At 41.1% G+C, this 26,074-nt stretch overlaps 1 protein-coding gene across 1 annotated transcript; it reads left to right on the top strand.

The window, feature by feature from the left end:
• Positions 1 to 9,700: 9,700 nt before the first annotated feature.
• Positions 9,701 to 24,174, top strand: LOC149280930 (tumor necrosis factor receptor superfamily member 16-like). The gene is made up of 6 exons (XM_089499904.1): positions 9,701 to 9,802; positions 14,176 to 14,317; positions 19,672 to 20,031; positions 21,709 to 21,925; positions 22,502 to 22,650; positions 23,876 to 24,174. The coding sequence occupies exons 1-6, from the start codon at positions 9,701 to 9,703 to the stop codon at positions 24,172 to 24,174; spliced, it is 1,269 nt and encodes a 422-aa protein (XP_089356030.1).
• Positions 24,175 to 26,074: the final 1,900 nt, after the last annotated feature.

The following is a 26,074-nucleotide window of genomic DNA, read 5'->3' as shown; positions in this document are numbered from 1 at the left end:
TAGTTACTAGTAGGGTTACAGCCGTTACATTTTTATAGGGGCCGTTTCCAGATGTGGCCAGCTGCACGGGTACGCATGCTATGGGAATCCCATAAGGAATAAATAGAATTTAAGGGTGTGAGATATTTGGGGTGTGTGGTGTACAACTTCAAGTAGCACGGTTTTATTAAAATTTAATTAACTCCTCGCTCGCTAACAGGGCTGGGCATGTGGCCGATCACAGTAATTTTTTCCTGTCAATGTTTCCGTATAACTGCCCTCTGTTTCTGGATAGTATCTACTTGTCACATAACAAGCAGCTTTCAATTACTCCCTATAACCCCTCCCTATAACTCCATATAACCCCTCCTATTACTCCATATAACCCCTCCCTATAACTCCATATAACCCCTCCTATTACTCCATATAACCCCTCCCTATAACCCCTCCTATTACTCCATATAACCCCTCCCTATAACTCCTCCTATTACTCCATATAACCCCTCCCCATAACCTCTCCTATTATCCAATTGAACCAGTGGCATAGATAGCTGAGTCGCCACAGCCTCTATAATTTACGCCTGTCCTACTTTTTGTATCCTTAAAAGGTAGAGCACCAGGAAGTGATGTCATATCCTGCCACTCAGCACTGGGGAACATGGCGGGGGGGGGTCAGTTAGTAGCCCTGCTCCCTTTAATTCCTTGCACTGCTCCATATACTGTACTTTCCCTCTATAACCCCATTCCAATAATATAGTGTAATGATAATAATCATAATTTAGTTATAGATTTAAACAGATTTAAAAGATGTTCTATCAAGTGTAATATCTATTATCTAATAATTGTATATTGACATATACTATACGTACATCATGTACATTGACAGCCCCAGTAGTTACTCTATAAGTCCTTATAAATAAATAAAACATCTTTATAAATAAATTATATATATATATATTGGGAAAATGTGTACTGCAATATAGAATAATACCTATTTATTGGACTATATATAGTGTATATGTGTATGTGTGCTATTTACTCATTCCAATATACATCCCTTTAACCAACCTTACCCTTTTCCCATATAATGCTGCCTATAAGCTCTATATTTAACCCCTTCCTTATTCTAAGTCAGTGTAAGGTGGGCTTTGGCACACAATAAGCTATTGATATCCCTGTCTGATGGAAGCCTGCTTTTCCTCTTCCCAGAATCCTTGTTCCCGAGCAGTCATACTCAGGATGCTTCACGATGATGGAACGCAGAGTATAATACTGGTCCTCCTGCTCCTCGAGGGTCCCAAAATAATAAATGAGGAGGAAAAGGGGGACACGGGTCATTGGGATTCGTCTTCTTTCGGGCGAAGAGGCTTCAGGTTTCGTTATGACCACTGTTCCCTGAAAAATACCCCAAAGCCCTAGGCTACAAATTCCACGCAGCTATCCTTTCCATCCTACAAGACTGATTCGTCTCCAGAGACACCATCCTTTCCTTTCAGCGCTTTAACTCATTCTTTGCCAAAGCAATCATTACATGCAAACATGAGAGAGACACAGCAAGCCCGATCTTCACTCCACCCGTCCCACCTATAGAATTCTTACATTTCCATAGCATGCTTAATGTAATTCTCCTGCGTCCTTCTAGATCGTAATGGCAGATAAGACCTCCTAGAACAATGAAATGATCCACTCTTGGGAACTTTTGAATTCCTTAAGCGTGTTTGCCCCGAGCGCTTCACTTGGGAGGCTGCTCCGTGCGTCTCCCACTCTTTGGTAAAACTCTCTATTCAAAGTCCCATCGAGTCATCCGGTCTTCAACAATAAAGACTGAGGATGGTTTCCACCATAACGTTATGAGATCATTTAGGCTTTAACGCCTTCTTACCCAGCGGACATCATCTATCCCTCTCCACCCTTTTTATTGCCTCTCTCTCCTTGGGGTTTATTCACTAAATGTAGGTTGTGGAGTAGCTTCAGAAAAGATGAAAAAGTTGTCTACGTTCACTACGAAGGGAAAAGCATAAGTCTCACGTGCGGACGCAGCAGACCTAACCTCATCGCAGATCACTGTTCAGTAAACAGCCCTAGTCTATTGCATTCTTTCCAAGGGTCCCAGTTCTTAGGAGACAGTCCTGATTTTTCCAGCTCTTCTGGTAAGGCGGGTGGCCACACATCAAGCCATACCGACTTCTAGCACCGGTCCCACCTAACTCTCTTGACCCTAATTGCCGTTTGCCATACCCCCCTCCAACACATGACTTTTTGGGGTTTGCTATTGTATGTTCTTTTCGTACCCGTACGGTTTTGTAATATTTTTCATCCCCAAAACAGCAAACAAATTCCAGTAAATATTTTTGCAGCTTTTCGATGAAAAAAACTTTCAAAACTGGGGCTTCTGCCGATTACTTCAACTCTCCTCCATCCGACCAGAGAGCATCTCCACCCGGGAACCTCGCCAATGCCGGGATATTGACCAGGTTCCCTTTAATGCTCTCCGCTCTCCTTCTCTTCAGTCCAGCTAGGAATGTAAGTTTACTCCTCAGACCTGAGTGCGCTTGGGACGTTGGTGGGCAAGTGGCCTGCGCAGCACTGGGTGATGACCCAAAAATAGGTGACCTGCTATCTTTTTCAGCCTGTCTAATCTGGCTGGTTCTCCTGCTCTAAAGACTTAAACCTTAATCAGTCGTAGGTCTCGTCTTAGATTCAGGAGCCATATGCCTATCCCATGCATGTTTAAAATTCCTCACTGGATTAGCCACTACCACCTCTGCTGGGAGACTGTTCCACTTATCTACCACCCTATCAGTAAAATCAAACTTCCTTAATTTCCATCTAAACCTCCGACCCCCTAGCCAGCAGTACGTGTTCCCAATTCTAAGAAACTGATGATATCTCAGGGGGTACTTATTAGATGCTAAAGTTCAGATGTTAATTAAAAAAAAAACAATAAAAGCAGATTTTTTTGGTGGCATTTGGTTGATGAAAGGTTGAATCTGATGTAAGTGTGAGGTCTCGCCAGTGAAATATAAAGCGCTGCTGAGCTGCTGATCCTTCTTACAAATGCAAAATGCTTGGTTCTTCATCTAAACTTTTTCTTAGAACTTTCTCCTTTGCGTCATATAATTGCTCCTATAAAGTGTCTCCTTACAGGTTTTACAGAGTGTCTCCACACACCTTGTAGTCAGACGTTCACATATGTTATACACATGAGACCCCCTCTAACAACACGTGAAAAGTTCAAACGCCACACCATAGGATTCCCATTTCCTACATGTCAGCTACTATCGTGCATGTCTATAGCAGAGTGGCCAAACGTGCCTAACCTAAGAGCCACCAACGGTAGACTTCAGATATTAGAGAGCCACACGGCATGCAAGAAATCTTTCCAACTCTCACTCACACCCCTACTCATTCTTTCACGCTCTCTCATACTTTCACACGCTCATACTTTTACGCATACTCTCACTCATGCTCTCTCACACGCTTGCTCCCACACTTATGCTCTCTCACCTATTCACTTACTCTCAGTCTCATTCACTTTTACTCATGCTCTCTCACACTTCCTCAAGCTCTCTCCCACTCTTACTCATGCTCTCTCACTTTAATATGCTCTCACACTTTCACTCACTCTCACTATCTCTCATGCATGCTCTATCACACTCACTCATTCTCTCACACTCTCACTCACTCTTCCTCATGCCCCTGCTCATTCTCTCACTCTTTCTCATTCTCTCAAAAACTCTTACTCACACTTTCTCACTTACTCACGTACGCTCTCACTTTCTCACACTGATGCTCATATTCTGATGCAGGAAATCATGTAACGTACATCACCTGACCCCTATACAAATCTGTATTTATCATCATATACACAAAACGTTAACGCTGACCGACTCTTTAACTCATTAATATACCTTCAGATTACAACGCATTTCAATAACCTTTTATTTATTTTTTTTCATGTGAAAGCCCACAGGGGGGTAAAATTAAAAAAAAAACCCAAGCCGGAGAACAAAGAACAAGAATTGATGGGGAGGAAAAAAGTGCAACATCTTTCTTTTCTTATTAATAATGTGCAGTTAAGTGTTTTTAGGGCCGGGATCCAAACATTATTCCCTAAATCCAATCTTGACAACCAGTCTTTGCTTGTTGGAAGTGTTCTGTCTGTGGGAGGGAGGCGAGTTTGTGTCAGTGGGAAGGGGATATGGGAGGCGTTGCTGACGACTGTTTCTTTAGCTGTAGAGAGGACAGCTAAAGGGGACGGATTTCATTATAGAGAAGGGGATGGCTTCTTACTGCTCTAGGGGCAGGTGTTGCTGAATGCTACAGAGCTGCATTCTGTCTCAGGCTATCCGTCCTAAGCCATCAACTTCACAAGACCAGCCATGGAAGCCCCGCTGATTATCATCTTCAGCTGCCTGGTAAGCGCTTGCATTCCGAACCCGGGGGGGGACTTGCTACATTGTAACTGTTCTAGAGTATGGTCCTCATTGGAGATGGAAAATCTAATGGCTACATTTTTTTCGGAGATTATTCTAAGGCAGAGGGATATTATAATAACCCCTATAATTACTGTCATGCCATTCTAAACGATCCAAGTCGGGAGGGTCTTTGGAGCAATTTGACGAAATGTTTACAGATACTCTGATTTTTCTGAGTTTTGTAGGTTGATCACATTTCATTGCTATTGTAAGCTCTCCCTGATGCATAAATCGGTTTCCTGCCCCGTTGACCCCCTATGGTTGCAGCCTCTAAATTTTCTCATCTTGAAGCATTTTTCAGATGATGCTATCATTAGGCGTTTGATGAATGGAATGACTTGGCCAGATTGTAGGATTGTGTGTTTAGGGGAGAGAGGGGAGAGCTGACATTGTGGATGTTGCAGCACATCCAGGATCTGCAGTGTACTAGGGTTTGGTTTGTGTATCATGCAGTGGTGATAATTATCTTCCTATTACTGCGCGTACAAAACCCAACATGCTCAGATTTCAGCAGGAGCTGCACAATGCTTGCCCTTCAATCTGAAATCTGCTCCCAAACCTTTCAAGGGCTCCCTCCTACCTCCCCGCCGTGGAAAAAAAAAAACCATTAGTGGAAGACATCAATCGGACAATTGGTGCATGGGAACTGTCACTCTCTTCCTCTCTGTCTTTCCTAAGCTTCATCTCTTTAATTCTAGAGATGCGGTCAGTAATTGTCCCTTATCCTAAGTCCTAATAGGCGTCATTTAGCTTGGGCTCCTTGGGTTCATTTTATTCCACATTAAATAATCAATAATATTTCTGCTGGTTCTGGACGACAAGTCCCATCATCCTTACTGATGATGGAAGCTATGTTCCACCAACAGCTGCGTAGGACTTAAATCCACTCCATCTCCATAAATGAGTTTATCTTCTTGTGTCTTGAGTTCTTCCATCGGTTACTGGTATTGCAATCTCTTTGGGACATAGATTACGAAACTATGGTTTATTCTAGTACACAAAGCCTTTTATGGGTACTTTAAAAAAAAAAAATGAGGCTTGTAAATTCTAGATTCCGTGTCCAAAAGTTTCATTGTGGAGCAGAATATGACTGTCTCCATCAGTGATGTTCTGTGGAGTTTGAAGGCGGCGAAGAATGTATTTTGCACATTATCGGACCTATTCTGGGTGGGCTTGTAACGTGATACAGAAAGTTCTGAATGGACTTGCAATTTGGGAGGGGATTTCTGGATGAGCTAGTACACGGGTGTTTATCTAGAGGGGCTGGAATAGATAATGTGTTCTGAATAGAATTATTCCAAATGAAACTGTAACCTTGAATAGTGTGTCTGGATCCTCTGACAAATGGGGCCGCTACCTAGTGGGCTGGTAAGATTAAAAGGGTTCTAGATTGAGTTGGAACAATGGACGGACGCTGCAGTTGTTTATGCCTCATCATTTTCCTAGATGTTTTGCCGGAGAAATTTAAATGGATTGTGGGATAATGAATGTTCCAAGTGGGTTGGTAAAATAGAAGTGTCGGTGTCTGGATGGCCAAAACATTGATTTGGTCTGAAGAGACTGAGTATGTTCTAGGCTACGGTTAGGTTTGGAGTAGAGTCCATGTGGGTGTTTTTTTTAAAATAAATATTAACTCAATGGACTGATATTCTAGATATTTTAAAATGGTAAAGATTATTTTGCAAGTCGTTTAGGAGATTGAGTTAAATCATTTTATAATAATGTGAACGATCCAGAAAGTCCTGGAAAGGTCTAATCAAGGATAGATAATCTAGATCTTCCAAGTGGCTGCTCTGGGAAGATTATGGATGTTCTTTGCTGTCTAAAAATGTTCATATGTATTTTGGATGGATGGAAAGACACATGTTCTGTGTTTATGTCTACAATATGAGATGATAGGGCATGGCCTTGATGATAGTGGGCACTTGTATGACTGTGGGTGCTTGCATGGTCTTATATGATGGCATAGGTTGATGTGGCTAATGAGGGTGGTCCAATGCTGTCTAAATGGGGTGGGAATGTAGTGTTTTGAGTCCATACATTATGGTGGTGTCTGATGGTTGGTTGGTGATGGTCTGATGAACGATGCTGGAGTCTTGCTAGGTTTTCTTTTGGTGGGGTATCATTCTTTAAAGTCTCAGTAGGACACAGGAACCGGCATGGACTGTATGTTTTGCCATAAAGGGATTATATATTCATAAAAACAAGATATAATTCTGTCCCTGGTTCTTTCTAGCGTTTCATAATTTTGTTAAGAAGCAGATCTTAAGATACATTATAATAATCGGTGTAAATTCTTAATGAAATTGAATAAGCACTTATAACATTTGGCAAGAACTACTGAAGACTGGTAACTTGTCACATTTTAACATGCTGACTAAATGCTTTTCATCCCGATTTTGAGTTTCTCATCTTCGTATAGGAAAATAAATCAGTTCCTTAGACTTTCTGACATATGTACCCACTGATGTCATTTTAAAGGTGCTGTTCCACCTAAAACATTACTTGCGTGCTCTAGAATGCCAAACAAATCTGTCATTTCATTCTTTCCTCTGAAGGTTAAATCCTGTAAAAAAAAAAAAAACTATGCAAACTTTTAAGAAGCTCTTTCGGTTTCTATGGCAACAACCCATAAGTGCCTGCTTTTGTTAAACATGGCAATTAACGGTCTTGCCAGAAATTATGATTGAGACAGGATTTTGCTTGATTAAAGCGTTATTCTTTGGAAGGGTTTGTGCGTTCATCAGGACTAGGAAGGATGTTCCTAATGATGCGTTTACTTAGAAGATGGAACAGCACCTTTAATAGCATCTCGGAAAGAGATTTGCTAATGTTTTTTTCTGGTATGACAAACCTGTTTTGTGTTTGTTCATAAATATTTAGGATTTTTTTATAGCAGAAGTAACATTCTAGATAAGCGGTTTCCGATCTTTCTATAAGGAACCCTTCATGATGTCACCCCCCCCCCACATTTATGTTCTATACTGGGGCAACAAATAAAAAGGAAATTAGGTCTGGCCACGGAGTCCGCCTAGCGTTAGCCCACAGATCTCAACCCACAAACCTGGAACCACTGATTTGTTTAAGACTTTTTGAGTTATGGAAAATAGGGGATTGAAACTTTTTCCACATTATTTTGAAACAATTCTGTAATTTTTTTTTAAATTTACTTAAAAAGTGCACATTTTAAATATTATTTTGGGATGTATTGTTTAGAATAGCAATGTGTTGCCATTAGCTACGGATTTTCCTAAGAGAGTCTTAAGAGTGGTCGTGAGTCGGTGGGGTGGTCCGTTAGGAAAGGTTTATTTTGGGAACGCTTTGTGCTTTTTGGTCGATCTCCTTGCGCTGCTGATCACTCAGGTGAAAGACCAAATAACATAAAACCGCATTCCTAGCAGCTTCTAAATTCTCCACCCAAACCTCTCACAAACGTCAGTCCTGTCAAACGCAATGACGGGAAATTTAAAACACAGAACGGATTAAGCCCCACAGACACCTGCAGCGTGCCAAAGGCTGTGAGACGTTACGCAAATAAGCATGCAGGCCAATCGCAGCGACAAAAGCAACACACAATGCGGACGCACCATTCTCGGGCGCACACCAACACACTCTTATCGGTATGGGCAAAGCTATCTATTTGCTTAACAACTTCGTATTACGTTTCCCATGATGCACTGGGTCTCACCAAGCTGTGGCTTGGTCGATGACCTACAGCCCGTGTGATACTTGGCCGGTCAGGGTCAAATCATCAGGAAAGACTAAGAACTTGGAGGAAAGAAGAAACAAGAGGTCGTAATCTAAAACTAGAGGTCATGAGGCTTAGATTTAACGTAAGGACTTTTTACTACGAAGGTGGTGGATAAGGGGAACAGCCGCCCAGCAGAAGTGGCAGAGGCTAAAAAGAGCGAGAGAATTTGGCGAGGCACGGCTGAAATGTTCACTTGCAGCTAAAACAGACAAACATGTATTGACACACAGTACACACGTATGTATGAGAATGCGGTTGATCATCAGATCCAAAGTAAACATGCAGGCACAGGTGACCGGATCCTCTCCCCGAGGGGGGGGCGAGGGAGTCCGTGATTCATACACATACCATAACATTCGGTGTGTGTCCATGTACCGTACGTACCCGTTTGTGTGTGTGCGTGTGTGCGTGTGTGTGTGCATTCATGTGTATACATGCCTGCTTCTGTGTCTCTCTATGTGTTTCTATATGCCTGCTCCTAGACCTGCGTGAAGCAGGATTTATTCTGTATCCCGTGCTTGCGCATGCCCATGGGATCTGTGTCTTTAAGTGTCTGTGTATAGATGTTGTGTTCTGTGTGTATGTATACTTGCACGTGTGATTGGCATGTTTATCTTTGGAAGTATGTATATAGAAACATGGAATTTGAACCATAGTCTGCCCGTTTCTCCTGCTGTAAAGACTCAGACCTTACTCAGCCGTTGGTCTTAGATTCAGGAGTCATATGCCGATCCCATGCGTGTTTAATCCCCCTCATGAATGTTACTAGATAGTAGAGCACGGAAAGGTTATACTTTGCCATGAGTCACTTTGTATATGTATCTTTGTGTAGATCTGGGTGTAGGTTGAGAGGGTAATACCCCTGCAGGGTGTGTGACGAGGGGGCGTATGTACAGCACCCCAGGGCAGATACTGTTCAGCGGTCAGACCCGCTATCTGCATCCCTGCATCTGCGGGGGTCTCACCACCACTTAGTGATGTCGCCCAGTGTGGACAGGAGAACAGCTGCTGGAGATACGCAGTCCTTGGAGGAATGCAAACATTCTCCGGGAGGACCTGAAAAGGAATGGTCTACAAGAGAAAGCGCTGGAATATCATTAGATGTCTGAGAGTGCTGTGTGTGCCAAGGTAACGAGACATTCTTAGAACGTGAGCGCTGTCCTGAGCCTGTCTGCAGTCATGGGGTCACTGTGCATGAGATCCAAACCCACCGCTGTCTGGATCATCCAGGACCTTCCACTACATGAGATGCAGACCCAACTGTGTCTGGATCGTCCAGGCGATCTACAGCCAGGACGTTCCACTACATGAGATGCAGACCTAACGGTGTCCTGATGTATGATGTAATGCAACAGAACCTATTGGCCTACAACCCATACTTCGGCGCTCGGGTTTGACCCGGAGTCTCAAGATGAAGCCTTGCTTCACCGGGTCTCCTGGTCGCTCTCCCCTTTTCTGGGGTAGGTCCCATAGCTAACCATGCCCCACCGTCATGAAGATGGAGAGCTCCGGGAAACCAACCCACGGTGTGCCCAAAACGTGTGAACCTGTCCCCGCTTCTTCTTCCCAGGTCCCCGGCAGTGCTGTGCCGTCAGTACCCAGCTGCAAAGTGTCTCAGGACATTTCCTAATCTTTGGCAACATAAGGATTAAAAATCGCTTTTACCGTAGTCTCTCCGACCCCTGATTTATTTAACTTTAGCTCTTTTTTACAGAGCTGTATATTTTTTTTAAATGGTTTTTCCACATAAATTCTAAGTCTCCTGTTCTAAAAATATTTTATCATAATAAATTCTCATTTTAATGAGTATTTTTTCAGTCGAGTACATCGTTTCAAAGGGAAAATTCTTAAACTTAGGACAAAACTTTTAATGTCCTCCACAAAATAAAGAAGCTCTTTTGGGGGGGGGCTCTCTGTAATGCGTTATCATACTTTTATCTATAATGCTCCATACGATCTCCATACGATACCTTTTTATACCTCACACCATTAATCTATATGACCCCCACCCCTATAACCCTCTTATATCTCCATATAACCCTGTTTTATAGCTCCAGCTTCATATCACCTCTCCCTATAAACCGAACACGTGTCCCCTACATATAATTCAAGTGCTGGCGGCGTATTACACACAGATGGGATCACGCTCATGGATGGAGCTGCAACGGGAACACATTATATACTGAACATATATATACGCTGCTTGTTCACAAATTCAAGACCCTGTGATCTTCTGCGACGACTGATCTTTGATCATGCCTATGGGGTTGGTTCACGTGGAAACATGTGCTTTTCATATCGGGCATCGGGAGCGGCGTGACCCCATGAAGCCTGGCTTGGAATCAAGACCTTCTTATATCTTAGGTTTTATTTATTTCCAAGGATCTCTCCTATAAAAAGCATATTTAAGGGAAAAATCTGCACCAAAAGAGGATGATGGATGTTTGGAGTGCAGCAAAAAGTTGGGGTACAGGATGAAAGAACGTGGTGGGGACAACCATCAGAACCCCTTCAATTAATTCCAACCAAGCTCCTTAATTTGTCATGGGTTTATAATTAAAGGTGCAGTTCTGCTCCAGATGTGGTTCCGAAACATAAATTGTTCTCTCCGGTAGAAGCAAATAACTTTTTTTTTCCTCCAAAATGTATCTTTTTAAATGCCTGTTCAAAAAAAAAGAAACTTTGAAATCCTAATCTCTCTGACATTCCAAAATTAAATGAATAAAGTAACGGACCGCATATCACCTGTGTGTGGAAAATATGATCCATCAGAAAAGAAAGCAGGGATCGTTTAAAGACCATCAAGATGCGTTGAGAATAGAAGGTCTCGTGAATTTGGGGCAGTAAAGGTTCGGACATTCACGCTAGGTCATTGTCAATGGTCCTTCAAGATTCGAGACTCAGGGTCATATGGTAAGGTTTTCTGAGTTTGTGTCTGTGGAATGCCCATTAGACTGCTATATATACAATGAACGATGCTACTAATTATACGTCATTTTGGGATGAGGTTTGTGACGGTTTAAGTGATTTATGTAGTCTTGTGTTTATCAACACACTGGCCGATCTGTAACATGTGGTGACCTCAAAGACTAGCGAAGCTGGATTTACCTGCAACCCAGCCCCGGGCATGGAACAATAAACTGGTAAAAATACCTGCATTTTGTACCAAACTTCTAAGAATTGAACTGAATTAACCTGAGAATTCAGTGATGTATAATGTTCCAAGCATAAAAGTGCCTATGAGCTACAATGTATCTCACATACAGTGAAGCCTGGTCTAATATTATTATAAAAGTTGTCCTTTAGTGAAAAACATCCTCAAAAGGTTGCTAAGCAAGCTGTGGCTTATTTTTTTTCTGGAATTGTTACAAATTAGTGGGTTATTCTATGTAATATCTTCTCCAGATCAGTTAGGTTGAGACAATTCAATATTTTTCTTAAGCACATATGAAACATTTACAATACTATTGGGTTTGTTGTGGTTGAGGAACCCTGTCCTGGAAACCCAAGAGAGGGTACACATGTGGCGCGACAACCCATACCACTGAACTTCAAACATGGCCGACCTGGAACCCAACTCTTCTGGTTCCATAGGAGACCCTGGGCTAGACAAGTGCAGAGGTTGTGGTTAATCCCGCTTGAATCCCAGAAAATAAATTATTGTCCCCGTTGGATGCCCAGAAATTGAATATTCCTAATAATTCTAATTCACAAAAACTTTCAATGTGCACACGAAGCTATTTGAGGAAAACATTTTATTTATCTATTTTTGTCTCATGGTGAAGAATGAATTCCAACGTAGAACATATCTGGTCAAGGATGATGAGAATTATGTCTAAAAAAAAATAAAAATGATGTGATCTCACAGACACTACGATCCATCCTACAATCTGGCTTCTTTCATTCCTCACCGTAATGTCAGTAGGGATTGGAGACAGACACGTCTGCTGCTCTTCTTACCCAGATGTTTATAGAATGGATCAACTTAATAGAAAAATGTTTTATACAAGAGTGGTTAGTATAACATTAGAATAGCTCCTTTTCAAGTTGCGAAAAAAAGGCCACTCTATACATCAAATAATTTACATTCTTACCATGGGAAGCCGTGTTCCTCAAAATCAAGGTTCTTACCAACACAGCACCTCTGGAGAGATTTTCCAGAAGGGGATGACACACTAACAGATTTGGGTGATGTGGAGTGCGGTTGATTCATGGGAAAACATTACCCCAGGAAAAAATGGACATGGTGTTACAATAGAGTGATGATAGACCACTCTTCCCACCAACAGTCCTTCATAATTATTTCCAGAACTCAAACACATGGCCACTTCCCCAATGTCACCCAACTCCCATTTTTTGCCTAAATTCAATATTTAAAGCATTCTAGTTTTTGCGGTGCTTGTAGATAGTAACCTATAGACACAGTCTTTTAGTCAATAGTAGGGTTCCTTAACAAGCTCCCTGTTGGGTAACTCTGTGAGTAATTTGGTGGCCCAGTTTGCCAGCATGGACTCACTCAGCAGAGTTAATGCACCATGTCTCTCCAACACTCACCAGCAGTGAAAGACTAACAGCTCAAGTCTTCATTGACTTAATTGCAGCACCTGGCTGGCTAAATGACCATTTGGGTTTGATGATATACTAATTGATTGTCATGAATGCATATGGTCTATGCCAACCATAATATGGCAGCCTAGTGTGTGTGTGTGTTCTGCATCCAATAACAGCCCCTTGTGGAAGTAAAAGGGGATGGAATAAGCCTAAGTAGTAAAAGAAGAATTTCCATAGTTCAGGTTTTGCTATTTTTGGAGTTGGGACGACACTCTGTATTCTGGGGATTCTGCCAGGGTTCCATATTTTCCTTTTGATAAATGCATATTTAGAATACGCAGGCATTTTGTTCCCTTTAAGTAAATCTGCTGCTTTATGCGTTTTTCCTCATATTCTATCTAGACTTACTATTTTCTACCGAGCACAGCTGTTTCTTCTCTTCTAATTGAGACAGCCATTGCTCGCTCTGTCCTTAATCTCTTAACTTGACCTGTCTCCCACTGCTTTGCCAATTTCTCCCATGGGTTCCAGTGTCACCCTCCTGTCTCATCATCTCCCTCTCACTGTCTCACGGCCCGAGACCTTAGTCTCGTTCTATGAGATTCATCATAAGGTTTCTGTCAGTCTGTAGTGTCCTGGAACATAAGGTCCTGTTTATAATAAGCCATCTTGGGACAGAGCGCAAAAGGAACATTTTGTTGGTTCCCATGGTGATTACTCAAGCTTTTGCACTTTTCCCCAGCATTGCTTTTATTTTTGAGACATTATTCGTGTTCTTCCAACTCTGCATGCTTTTCATGATATCCCCAGATATCCGTTCACTGTAATTCAGACGTGCTAAATAAAAGAGCCATTTCTGGAGGAGACACGAGGACTAGAATAAAGGAACTTTGTCTTAGATTCTTCCATTAATTCCTGACAGCCCCCCATGTCTTTGGTGTTTCTATGTTTTGATGTCATTGTCTCCTCCATTTCATCCTTTATTTCATGTTGACATTTTAGAAATGTATCCCCTCGTCTTCACTGCATCTTTCAATCTGTTTCCCAGTTTTTGGCCTTGACCCCCTTACTGAAATAAGCTCTCGGCCACATGCCCCTATCAGAGCCACCTCCCAGTCTATCTCCTGCCCTTTTTGTCCAATACCTTTTTTTTACATTTTAACATTCAAAAACCTTTACTTTGCTCATTTTCATCTGATTGATTCGTCTGATTGGGCACTTGTCTGTTTTAGAATGACTTGAACCCTTTGAGCACTAGAGTACTTTGCCATTATCCTCACTTCTCCAAACAAAGCAACCTTTTGTTAACCTCGTATCATCCCGGAATTCTGCATCTCATCGTAGAATCTGGATTTGGACACACTGTGTTTTGCCCGTTTGTCTGCCTAACTCTTGACTTGTCGTTTCGTGTTCTAGGTCCTGCTTCACGCAGAGGACAAGGCCTGCCCGACCAATCAATACACAGACAGCGGGGAGTGCTGCCGACCCTGTGGAGTGGGAGAGGGAGTGATACAACCATGCGGGGGAAACCAGACTGTTTGCGAGACCTGTCTTGACAGTATGTATAGATCTAACCATCTACTGTACTTCATATGCGCTAATTTCCGCATATAGTGATTTTCCTCACTTTTGGCTGGTAATTTGAGAATAGTAGGAGCAGAGGGGGGCACGTGATGATAAGAAACCCGTGACTCACTCTGCTCCCTATGATGCGTCAGCATTTCTTAAGAAGAGTTACAATCAATATTTATTTAGGGTTACGCTGTTAATACTGGAAGGGGCTAATGAAGAGAAATGAAACCAGTGTGTAAAGCATTCTCCAAGGCACACTGATCCATACCTCTTATAAATTAACAAGGCCAGGCGGGGAAAGGTGACCTTGGGTGTCCCCAAATCTCACTGCTCAGTGCTGAATTGCTTTTTACTCCATATGAGTGCTGACCATTACTCCTCCTATTACACTATATATCCCCTTCCTATAACTCCTCCTATTACACCATATATGCCCTTCCTATAACTCCTCCTATTACACCATATATCCCCTTCCTATAATTCCTCCTATTACACATATATCCCCTTCCTATAATTCCTCTTTTTACTCTATGTAACCTTCCCTATAACTCTTCCTTTTACTCCATATATCCCCTTCCTATAATTCCTCTTTTTACTCTATGTAACCTTCCCTATAACTCTTCCTTTTACTCCATATATCCCCTTCCTATAATTCCACTTATTACTCTATATAACCCCTCCCTTTAATTTCTCCTATTACTCCATATAACCGATCCCTATAACGCCTTGTATTATATATATCTCTTTTCTTTAACCCCTCCTATTACTCCCTATAACCCCTCCTATTACTCCATATGGCTTTAAGTTCTCCTTATGTAGCCTTTATCCCCAAATGTTACCATTACTCCATATACTATATTCTGTCTCTATGATATCTCTCCTAACATATCTCTCCTTTTGCTATAACGCCTTCTTTTGTTCCCTCAAGGAACTAAATGGGTTAACTCAGCAGCTGCTCCCCAGACTTGGGTCTGATTATGCCCCCTCAGGGGGCCTCTCTTTATGTCCTTCACATCAAAATCTGGATTCCATCTGCCATAATGTAAACCTCGTTACTGCAAAATCAATGACACCCTCCCTCTGCCTGCTTTGCCCTTGAGTGTGACCTTGGGAGCAGAGATAATGTTCATTGTCATGAACCGGATTGTAGAATCATCTCTCATCTTTACATACTGCAACAAGTGAAAAGGAAGTGTCACTCGGTGGAAACAAGCCTTACACAATGGGGGGCTTTGATGGAGAGAAAGTTCATCACTCAATAAAACATCTCAACTCATTGAGGACAGTCTCACTCATCGAGATTCCTTCCCGCTTACGGAAATCTATTCTTCGCTTCGAGTACTGAGAGGCTGTTCCATTTATCTACCACCTTCTCAGTAAAGTAAAGCTTCCTTACATTACATCTAAGCCTCCGACCCTCTAGTTTTAGATTACGACTTTTTTTCTACCACTTTGTGATGAAAAAAGCCCAAAGTTCCCTTTCTCCCTGCCACCTAGAGGACAGCGGAAAACATGTTCCTAAATGGAATTTTGTAAAAACTAATCTCATTAAATCATTATGACTAAAGACAAATTTAATGCAATCAGAATGAAAGTACATTCATTTTAGCTGTAATTATCCTGTCAAGGGAAATTATAATAAAAGACGTAATGATGGAGAGACATGTAGGCTGTGCAGACCCACTGCCTTCAATATGAAAGATAAATTATATTTTCTGTACACATACAGATAAATATGGGGTATTTCTCCATAAAGATGGCTGATAAGCACCACCCAACAGGGCCATACCAGGTAGGACGAGGCGTTAGTTAATACACGTCATATAACAAATTATAAAAGGTATCACCAGTCCAGACTTGTCACCCAATATCAATTAACTCCACTCAATTTCTCCTGATGAATGACATCACTTATAGAAGAACATGCAACAGTACATTTAGAACGGTTAAAGTTAACGTAGGGCACTAAATAAATGAAACATCACAGGGGGTAGAGGTTGATAGAGTGATGGAATTTAAATATGCCTTGGATATACCCGAAATAGATGCAGCTCTGGTTGGGTCCTGTAATTGTCACGGTCCCTTCTGCTTAGTTCTAAATGTCCCAATGACTTTGGGCTTCCATGGCTCGGCGTTCCGTTGTGCCGGTATAATACTTCTGATTAGTGAATTATGTCACTTGGGATTTGTATTTTTCAAGAAAGCTGCTGCGTCCGAGCTGTAGCAACCACTGGATACGTGAGGTCAAAGATCTACAAGGGATCTTGTTCTCTAGAGTTTAAGTAGTTGACTCCAATATCCTGCCTTCAGCTACTATTTCCTATGTATGTTGAAAGAAAGAGATCAAAAAAGCCATAAATGTTTAGCCAATAAGGCACCTTGGGGCCATAAAATAACAACAAACCTCCTTTTACCGCCATCATTACAAGACAACATTAAAAAAACAAAAAGAAGATGATAACCAGGCGTTCTGGCATGTCCATGTACCGGGTCCAGAACATGCTTAGTAATCACTTTTGGGCAGTCAATGCTAACAGGTAGAAACCTTCGTGTCTCAGAATTGGCACTGTGCAAATAGGTTAAATAATACAACTTTGTCCCATGGTTGGAACTGTATGTTTCCTTCTCTTATAAACCTGATTGACGTACACAACTATAATTGTTACACTGTTTATGAGCTTGAACACAAATAAGTTAAATCATTCCCATTTTTGAAACCTATAATCTTCCCCAGCCAGTTGATCTTAAAAAGTGAATATGCAACCCATTCTGGTTCCATAAAGTAGCTGGATAACCAGATGGACATTTTTATACAACTAATCTCTCCACTACAGCATTCTGATTTCCAGTTCATTTTTTGGGAACTTTTGCAAGTTTTTCTCATTGACATTGCACCCCAAACGCATAACCTGAAACTAATGTCTTTAGCTCCGCAATGTGTCATAAGTAACAAAATAGCCTTCCAACGCAAAGACGTAGGAGACAACCAGTTCTAGAGAGATCCGAGGAGTCATTGAAACACTTCCAGCTTTTTGCCAAGTCTTATGTACAGAATTGGCGTAAATTATGGTTATTTACAGGAATATATGAGGCCGAGTTATAAAGTGAGAGTTCAGATTATAAAGAACAGAACAATTTAGAACCCAACTCAATCCAAGGTGTCACAAGTATAAAAAATCAATAAAATAAGAGGAGGTCCATATCTCACCCCTATAGTGGCCCAGAGACCTTAAACTGTTGGAACATCCTTAGAGGATAGACAATGGAATCATTTGTGCTACATGACTATCTTCAGAGTTTACAATCAAAACACTAATTCACATTATTGAGTCCAAATCTATTCCCAAAACAAACTGTAGATCAAAGCTGGACCGAGTTGCAGATTATTTCTTCCAAAAGATTAATAAGCCAAACATTAGAACATCTTTAACATCTAGTTCTGTTCCAGATGGAAGTAACAGCAGGGACAAAGAACACATTCACATAAAAAACAGCCAAAGTTTAAAACGTTATGCGGATGTATCAGTGCTTTGAACACAGATGTAAGATATAATATGTATGTCAAGGGTCCTCCTTACAAGTTCCTTCTAAAAAGGAGCCTGTTTTCTTTGTTATCCTTCTGCCTGGTTGAGACTGGTCTACCAGTCCATCAAGGTCTACCATAAGGCATAGTTCTATCAGTATGGTATGGGATCAATAAACCACAGTAGAACTTGTCCATCTTACTCCATGCTGGATTGATGGAGCGATCCAATTGTGCCATCAGTGTAGACTGTGCCCACGAGCCCTCTAGAAATCTATATAGACCTCTTCATTTATGGCTCATCCCTAGGATCACTGAAAGTCCATCGTTAAAATGTATAGTGCCGCTGAACAATAACATTAAAGTTCATGTTCTTTTTAAGAAGCCATGGTAATATTCTAAGACACTTGAGAAAGAAGGTTGTAGTTTTCAAGTTCCGGGGTTGCTCTGTCCAACATTCCACCACCATCTTCACTTACTGATCCTTCCTTTCACCTCAAATCCCTAAAATGTTCTTAATTAGACTTTCCATACTATCCTGGTATAGAGACACATATATATCTCTTTTGTAGGAATACCTCTAAAATACATTGTAAATTCTGAATATATATGATTGTCTAAATACTGCTGCGTGTGTCCAAACGTCTTGACGTTGATGAGATACCTTCCTAAATGAACAGGAATATTTTGACATTCATACCCTCCAGGCAAGGTTCCAACAACTGTCTGCAGCTTTAGGTAATCTGGATTGTGTAAAAGGCAAACTCGTACCCATCGCAGCCAGAATAAGGACTCGTGCTACTGACACGTTTATTACTCTGGATAAACCTGTTAAAGATCTGGATTCTTGACTGACATCTCAAACGTACCGCTTAAATGACAGGTAGTTTGAGTTCCACCGTTGGCTTAACTCCTTTTCTTAATTATTTTTCCACTTCATATTAGTTGCGCGGTCGATAGTTACACAACCTACGGTGAAAAACTGTCAGGAATTGAATTATGTGTATAATTGAGACAAGTACAGTGTTTCCAATCGCCTTTTCTGTGACTTCTAAAATTATGTATAATTACGGTATGTATGCAGTTAGCTTGTTATTTATAATAAGCGTTAAATTCCTGTCTGTTATTTCACCTATAGATTATTCAAGCCACTTTGCTAGCGGACATATACATTAAAATCTATTTTACCAGAAATATTGTAAAATATGACTTCCTAGCTTGCGTTGTTAAAATCTTTTTCCCTATGACTTCAAGTACAACCTAACCTTCTGTGACCAAACATTCCAAGCACATGACCTGCCTGATGGCCATATTTCCAGTTTCACCAACAGCACCTATGTATAACGTCATACTACGGAATATATCCACAAATTTTAATCTAAAAAAACACCTTTTTGAGTTGAACTAAGCCAAAGGTCCATATGCAACAAACTTTCTGAGCTTTAATTCAGAAAGGAACACCACTAAATTTAGGGGATGTTCTGATCCTCTATATAAGGAACATGAGACCACTCGAAACTGGGGAGCATACTTAAGCGTGATTTCTGAGCTTGTTCTCTCCGTGTCTCTCTCTTCTCTCTCCTTCCTGTGGTAGCATTAATGGGTGGTGGCGGGTCCGATGGGGGCACTGATGTCTGAAAATGGGTCGGGCATAAATGGGACTTGGCAACGAGATGCCGTTCACCATTCCCAGGGACTTCCCCATAAATGCGGCAATCCATTACCATACCCAGAATATTTATATATAAGGGTATTTACATTGGAATCACCCTTATGAGGTTAATTTTTTTATCCTAACCTTCTGTCTGCCTCTGCAGGTGTCACCTACTCGGACGTGAACAGTCACATTGAACCTTGCAAGACCTGCACCGAGTGCTCGCCAAACAAGCGTATGCAAGCGCCATGCGTGGAGACAGACGACGCAGTTTGTGTTTGTGCATATGGATACTTTCTGAACGAGGAGACAGGAGACTGTGAGCCTTGCCAGAGCTGCAAAGAAGGCAGGGGAATGATATTATCCTGCTCAACGTCCCAGGACACTGTGTGCGAGGAGTGCCCCGAATGGACTTACTCCGACGTAGACAATAACATGGATCCTTGCCTGCCATGTACCATCTGTGAAGATGGGGAGATAACACTGGAAGAGTGTACATTCACGTCTGACACTGTGTGCTACGGTGAGTATGGGAATCCCATTAATGGTCAAGATTTGGAAGGCACGGGAAATTTTTATTTCAAAGATGTTTCATTATACAGGGTTAACCCGGCCTTTCTTACAGGTGAAGCTCACCAGGGTTGGTGATCATAATATATAGTGAAGATGGTGAGATTGGGTTGGTCTCACTTCAAATCAGTGACAGCCCACCAATTAATAAATAAGGCACATCACTTTATTCAATAAATCCCCTATAGCCACTGCACATTAGCAAACAGATATTATGTTTAAATAATTCACATGCCTTGGACATCCTCTTTGGTGGTGGGCTTTGGTTTAATGCCATGTAACAGCATAGCCTTAATTGAAGCCAGACAAAGACCCACCTGTCCAGCTTTGATCAGAAGACAATCTGACCTTATGGTGATTCCATGGAACCATAATCATTTTTAATGGTATGAAGGCAGCTGGTATATGTAAGACAGGAACCTATACATTTCTATAGATAAAATGGTTTGCCATAGTATTTAACCTATATGAAGTATATTATAATAGGATTCACAGAAGCTCTAGCGCATATTAAAAAAAAAACTTGTTCCCAAGTTGCGGAAAGTGCATTACCGTTCTAGAAATGTTGGCTTGATTTTTATAGTTCTTGGTCTAAACCCCATTTCTAAATTGCCAAGACACAATCAACAAATAACACTTAGGATTGTGCAATTCTTCTTTTAACCAAATGTTATGGGTCCCAGAAGAAACCAAGAACAGTGTTCCAGTGGGAGTTCCATAGAGGGGTATTTGGCATAATAGGGGTTATAGGGGAAGTTATGATGTTTAGTAAGAAGAGTTATGGAGAGGGACAATAAGGCATAATGGCCGGGGTTATATGGAGTAACAGGAGAGTTTATTGGAAGAAATTCTATGGAATAGGGAGGAGTTGTATGGCATAGTTACAGTGATAGGTCATATGGAGTAATAGTATGCGTTATGGGGGGTTATGTGGATTCACAGGATTAGGTATAGGCAGTACCTGTCATAAAGGATAACATGTATGAAGCAATAGAGAGATTATACTTTATGTGGTCAGATATAATAATATTTAAAGGGTGCGCATCGACATGTATAGGGTATAAATACAGATTAATGCGCACACAAACATTTACAGACATTCTTCTCAAACCAACTCACGATCCTCCTGAGTGCCATCCAGCCGGTCCGTCAGTCCCTGTATCTCTGCGTGACTCAATGTGCCGACTGATCACAGTGACCTCATTGTGTGACACAGGGCTCAGGCAGGAAACAGCCCCTGGGCATTTTATAACACAATACGGGCATCTCTGTTCTGTTTAATTCCCCCGCCAGAAGATATAAAAGGGATTTTTGGTAATAAATGAAATAGGCTGCATGAATCCAGAAAAGGATTTGGGGGACTAGCCTACCAGAAAAGGATGGATTTAGTTCTTTCCTGTGTCTGCCTCATAGACAAAATTATCTACATCTTACTGTGGACAACTGGAACGCAGACATGATGCTAAAGTCGCTCGAAAGTTGGTGTTTTTCCCTGAGATTGGATTTTAACCTTTTGACTGCCACAAAACTAAACATGGCAGATGGAAAATATCATTAAAGTTCAAAGTATCAAATTTTTGTTGCTTCTTTTTAATAACATTCTTCTTGTTCTTTCTCCCTGTCCACTTAGACCCGAACCCTCGTGTCGCCTCAGTGACGCCTTATCTGCTGGAAACGGAAACGCCAATGTTGGGAAGCACGGTCTCAGATCTGGAGTTAAGTAACACAACTCCTAGAAGCTCAGAGCCGGTCCACCCAAGTGGGGCAGCCGAGAACCTGATACCAGTCTACTGCTCCATCCTGGCAGCTGTTATTGCGGGGCTGGTAGCATTCATAGTCTTCAAAAGGTAAGATCCTGAGAAAACATATAAAGTGTTTATTGACGACGAAGAAGTAAGCAGGGCTTTGTGAGGTTGCGAGATAAACCATAAAGTAAAAAAATACTATAGAGCCTGTTCATCATTCCAAAAATAAAGCCTAAGAGAAGTCTCCAACTGAATCTGTATCATCCAACTTGTCGTGTCTTAGTAGGTCTACCATTAGGTTTGGTGCCTTTCTTATTGTGATCAGTATAGTAATCTTTTACTAATAAGAAAATATGTATGGCACCCATAGTTTTGGCTCCTTTATGTGACATTTAAGTATAATGGTCTGGGATCATTACAGGATAACTTGCCATAGATACATACAATTGTCTTCCAGATAAAACTATTACTGCTCTGACCTGCTAGTTAAACCTAGAACTCTTTTGTTGTCCAACTATTCCAACCTCGCCTCAACTTTAGTTTGACTTTCACAAATAGTTGCGGATCAGGTTGGCTTGGTCAAGTGGTTTCAACTACGGTCAGCCAACTTACCCGTCTAACTCAATTGACAACTTGAACTTTAACAAGCCTCCTCTTTCTCTTGTTTTTTTTTTTAAGGTGGAACAGCTGTAAGAAGAACAAACAAGGAGGTAACAGCCACCCGGTGAATCAGACACCATCTCCTGAAGGAGAGAAGCTGCACAGTGACAGCGGGATCTCTGTTAACAGCGACAGCACAGCAGAGCAACCTGCTGGACATACTCAGGGTAAGGACCTGAGATCCTCTTCATAATCACCGTGTCATGGGGCATCTTCCATTATCCAGTAGTATAAAGCACTATTCTACACTGTGACATTGGACGGACCACAGAGGCAATTAAATATGCCACTGCCATCTGGTCCTCCTTGCCCCTCCACATGACTTTAATAATTATAATCTACTAAGAACGTCACTGTTCATAGATCAGTTTGATCCTACAGTTGACAGACTCTTTAAATTAAGTTAATTAAAATGTATTTAAAGGGACATTAAATCAAAAGAAAAAAACTTCTTAGTAACTAACTGGCTGGAGAACTTGGCTACCAAGATGACCTGATAGTTAAGGCGAATAGCCTATAACCAAAGCCAGTAAGAAGCTACAAGCTCTTTCACTGCATAAATAAATAAATAAGCCATGGCGCAAAGCTCTATTAGATGTATAATGCTCTTTTACCTTCTATGTATTAATAATTTAGAAACTGAATCAGTGCCAGAACCAAGTTACATTCTAGGACCTGTTTTAGCCTTGAGTTACAGAGCATAATAAATGCATTGTTAAGCATTGTGCAACCAGCGCATTATGATGGAGCTTAATAGGACATAGGGAAAATAGAATGTCCTCTCTATCTTCTTCAGCTTGCGGACATTTCTGATGTACATGTCTGGAATGGACTTTTCGGAACTAGGTGGACTCATAAGCCCGAGAACGTAGTAGATTCAGAGTATGGGCACAATTCAAGCTAGGGTGTATGTGAAGCAATATAAGGTTATGAATGAGAAATGTTATATCCAGGTTTAGGAAGGTGTTATATGCAGTAATAGGAGAAGTTATAAGGAGAACTGAATGATATGTTATTGAAATATTCACGAAACAATATATGAAAATGTCATATATTTGCATAAACCATTTTACATTTTTCCCATAATTTGTGCTTTGCAGATTTTGAAGATCTGGCCAACTATAAATAATATATAACAATAGCATTTATTACATACAATCTATGTATTGAGTATTAGGAGGATTTATAGGGAAGGCATAATACGAGGCGTTAGAAGGAGGCATTAGGAAAGAGTTAAATGGATCAATATGTTTCGAAAAAGGTTATATGGAATAATGGGAGTTAAAACCGTGAGTTCTATGACGAAGTTCTATGACGCTAAAAGAGAAGTTATAAGAATTATACATTATCTACAGATCTATCAATTTAACCCCATGTTTCCTCTTCTTTTAGGTAAAAATGACCTCCATCTTTATAACAACCTTTCACCCCACAAACAAGAAGAGGTGGAAAAACTTCTTACTAGTTCCCTGGAGCAAACTTGGAAGTCTCTGGCTGGAGAACTTGGCTACCAAGATGACCTGATAGACTCATTCACTAAAGAAGAGTTCCCGGTACGAGCTCTGCTTAGCGATTGGTCCGGCAAGGACAGTGCTACGACTGACGCTCTGTATTCTGCCCTCCGCAAAATCCAACGGGAGGATATTGCCCAGGGCTTGTACAGCGACTCTACTGCTACCTCACCAGTGTGAGCAAGAAAGAAAGAGAAGTACTGGGACAGAAGGAAGATGTTCACGTTGAGTCCACCCGACAGAACATACCGCCCAAGAAGTGAAGGAAAGTTTGTCCCTTCTCCCCTGAAATCCCCCAACATCCCTTTTTACCCAGTATTAACGGTCAATCCGTCTGCACTGAAGCATTATTTTCAGTATTGTGGTGTGTAATCTTCTTCTCTATGGACCTCTTAAGTCCAGGATCTCCAGGTCTTCTCACTAGGATGGACATTAAGACGTTGAGATAAGGAATCATGAACTGTGGATGTTGAAACATTCTTCTGAGAATTTGAAAGGTTCACTCCACCCCTCCCCCCCTTCCAAACCCTTTTATATTCTAGACTTTTTTCTTGTTTTTTAGAGGCCTCCACTGGTGACCCAACAAAAGTGTCTGCCACCCTTTGTAGCCTTGTTAAAAGGGAGTTTGTGTACTGTGCTTAACAACAGGGTATAGTGACACTGAAACTGCCATGTTTTCAAGGTTGTGTCACACACGCACTTAAAAGGACTAAACCACTTTTAACCCAAAGATTGCGGCACCCTAAAGCTAGTATTACTGTCCATTCAATGTGTCACTGACAGATGCACAAACCGTTCCGAACACTCAGATAGCTATAAAACGCTTTCAGTGCCACAAACTGAGAGCTGGTAATATGCGTTCCGTCATATTCTTCCTCACCAAAAGTGTTCTTCTACCATAGCTACATTGTTACATGTGCCACGTCCACTCAGATACTATACGCACAATGAAAATGTATTTATTATGACGGTGTGTTAGACCTAGATGGTGGAAACCATGGTATTGAGGGAATTCCTCCCTTTTAAGCAGACATACCTGACATTTGTTTAAACACTTAAAAGATTCAAATTTAATAATGAATTCCAGATTGAGGAGGCCACCAGGAGCCAGTCTTTACACCTGGTACCATCAAAATGACCAAGATGATGCTAATCATCTGACCCACGTGTCTGTAAAACATTTATTTGTTATGTAGTGAGTCTGGCCATTCATTCTTAGAATTCCATAAGCAGTATGGGCTGGTTGGATTTTATAATTGCTAATTCTACCCTTATTTTTTATCAAGATGGTAGATAATGTTTGGAGAACCCTGTGAGTATCACGCTACCAATAATGATGTTATTGCATGCAAGCTTCGTTTCCACTGCGAACAACAACATACAGTATAATGAACCTTGTCAGGGTTAGGAGGAGAGGTCAAGATGAGAAAACCCTACAATGATCTTTAAAAACTTGCTGTAGTAGACTTTTACTGTGTTACTCATATACATATACACCTCATCATTTTAATATTTGCTTTGGATATTCTTAACCAATTCTTATGTGTTCATTTTGTTATTTTGCACCCATGAGTTAAGCCATTTCTAACTGGTACACCTAGCACCAATATAGCCATATGCAGAATATTACGCAAAAAAAAAAATTGTATCACACACTCGGAAGTACAACATTTTAACTGAAGTGCCTAATATACAGGTCATATAGTCATCTGTCATCATATATTCCAATGTATCCAGACTTAGGACGCTTTTAAAATATTGCTGATCTTATACCAGCCACAGACAATTTAATAATCCTGACAACCGTAATACATCTTTAGCTGAAAAGCCACAAGTCTCAGATAAGCGCCAAATATTTTCATTTGTGGGCTACCGGTACCTAAAATGGTTATGCCAAAGGCCATGGCCCCCCGTAATTCAATCCCTATAGAATGTCCGTGCCGGTAACACTGAGATTCCCATTGGAGTGAAGACTATCCAAGCCATTGGACTCCATTTGGATAGCCTTGATATAGAGGGCGCAGATGTTTCATACACACATCTACAAGTTACCCACAAACGTTTACAATAAGATTGACCA

The sequence above is a fragment of the Sceloporus occidentalis genome, unplaced genomic scaffold (assembly GCF_023333645.1).
Source record: "Sceloporus occidentalis isolate IW3139 unplaced genomic scaffold, rSceOcc1.0.p SCAF_143, whole genome shotgun sequence".
Classification (NCBI taxonomy): domain Eukaryota; kingdom Metazoa; phylum Chordata; class Lepidosauria; order Squamata; family Phrynosomatidae; genus Sceloporus; species Sceloporus occidentalis.
This window is presented reverse-complemented; position numbering and strand designations above follow the sequence as displayed.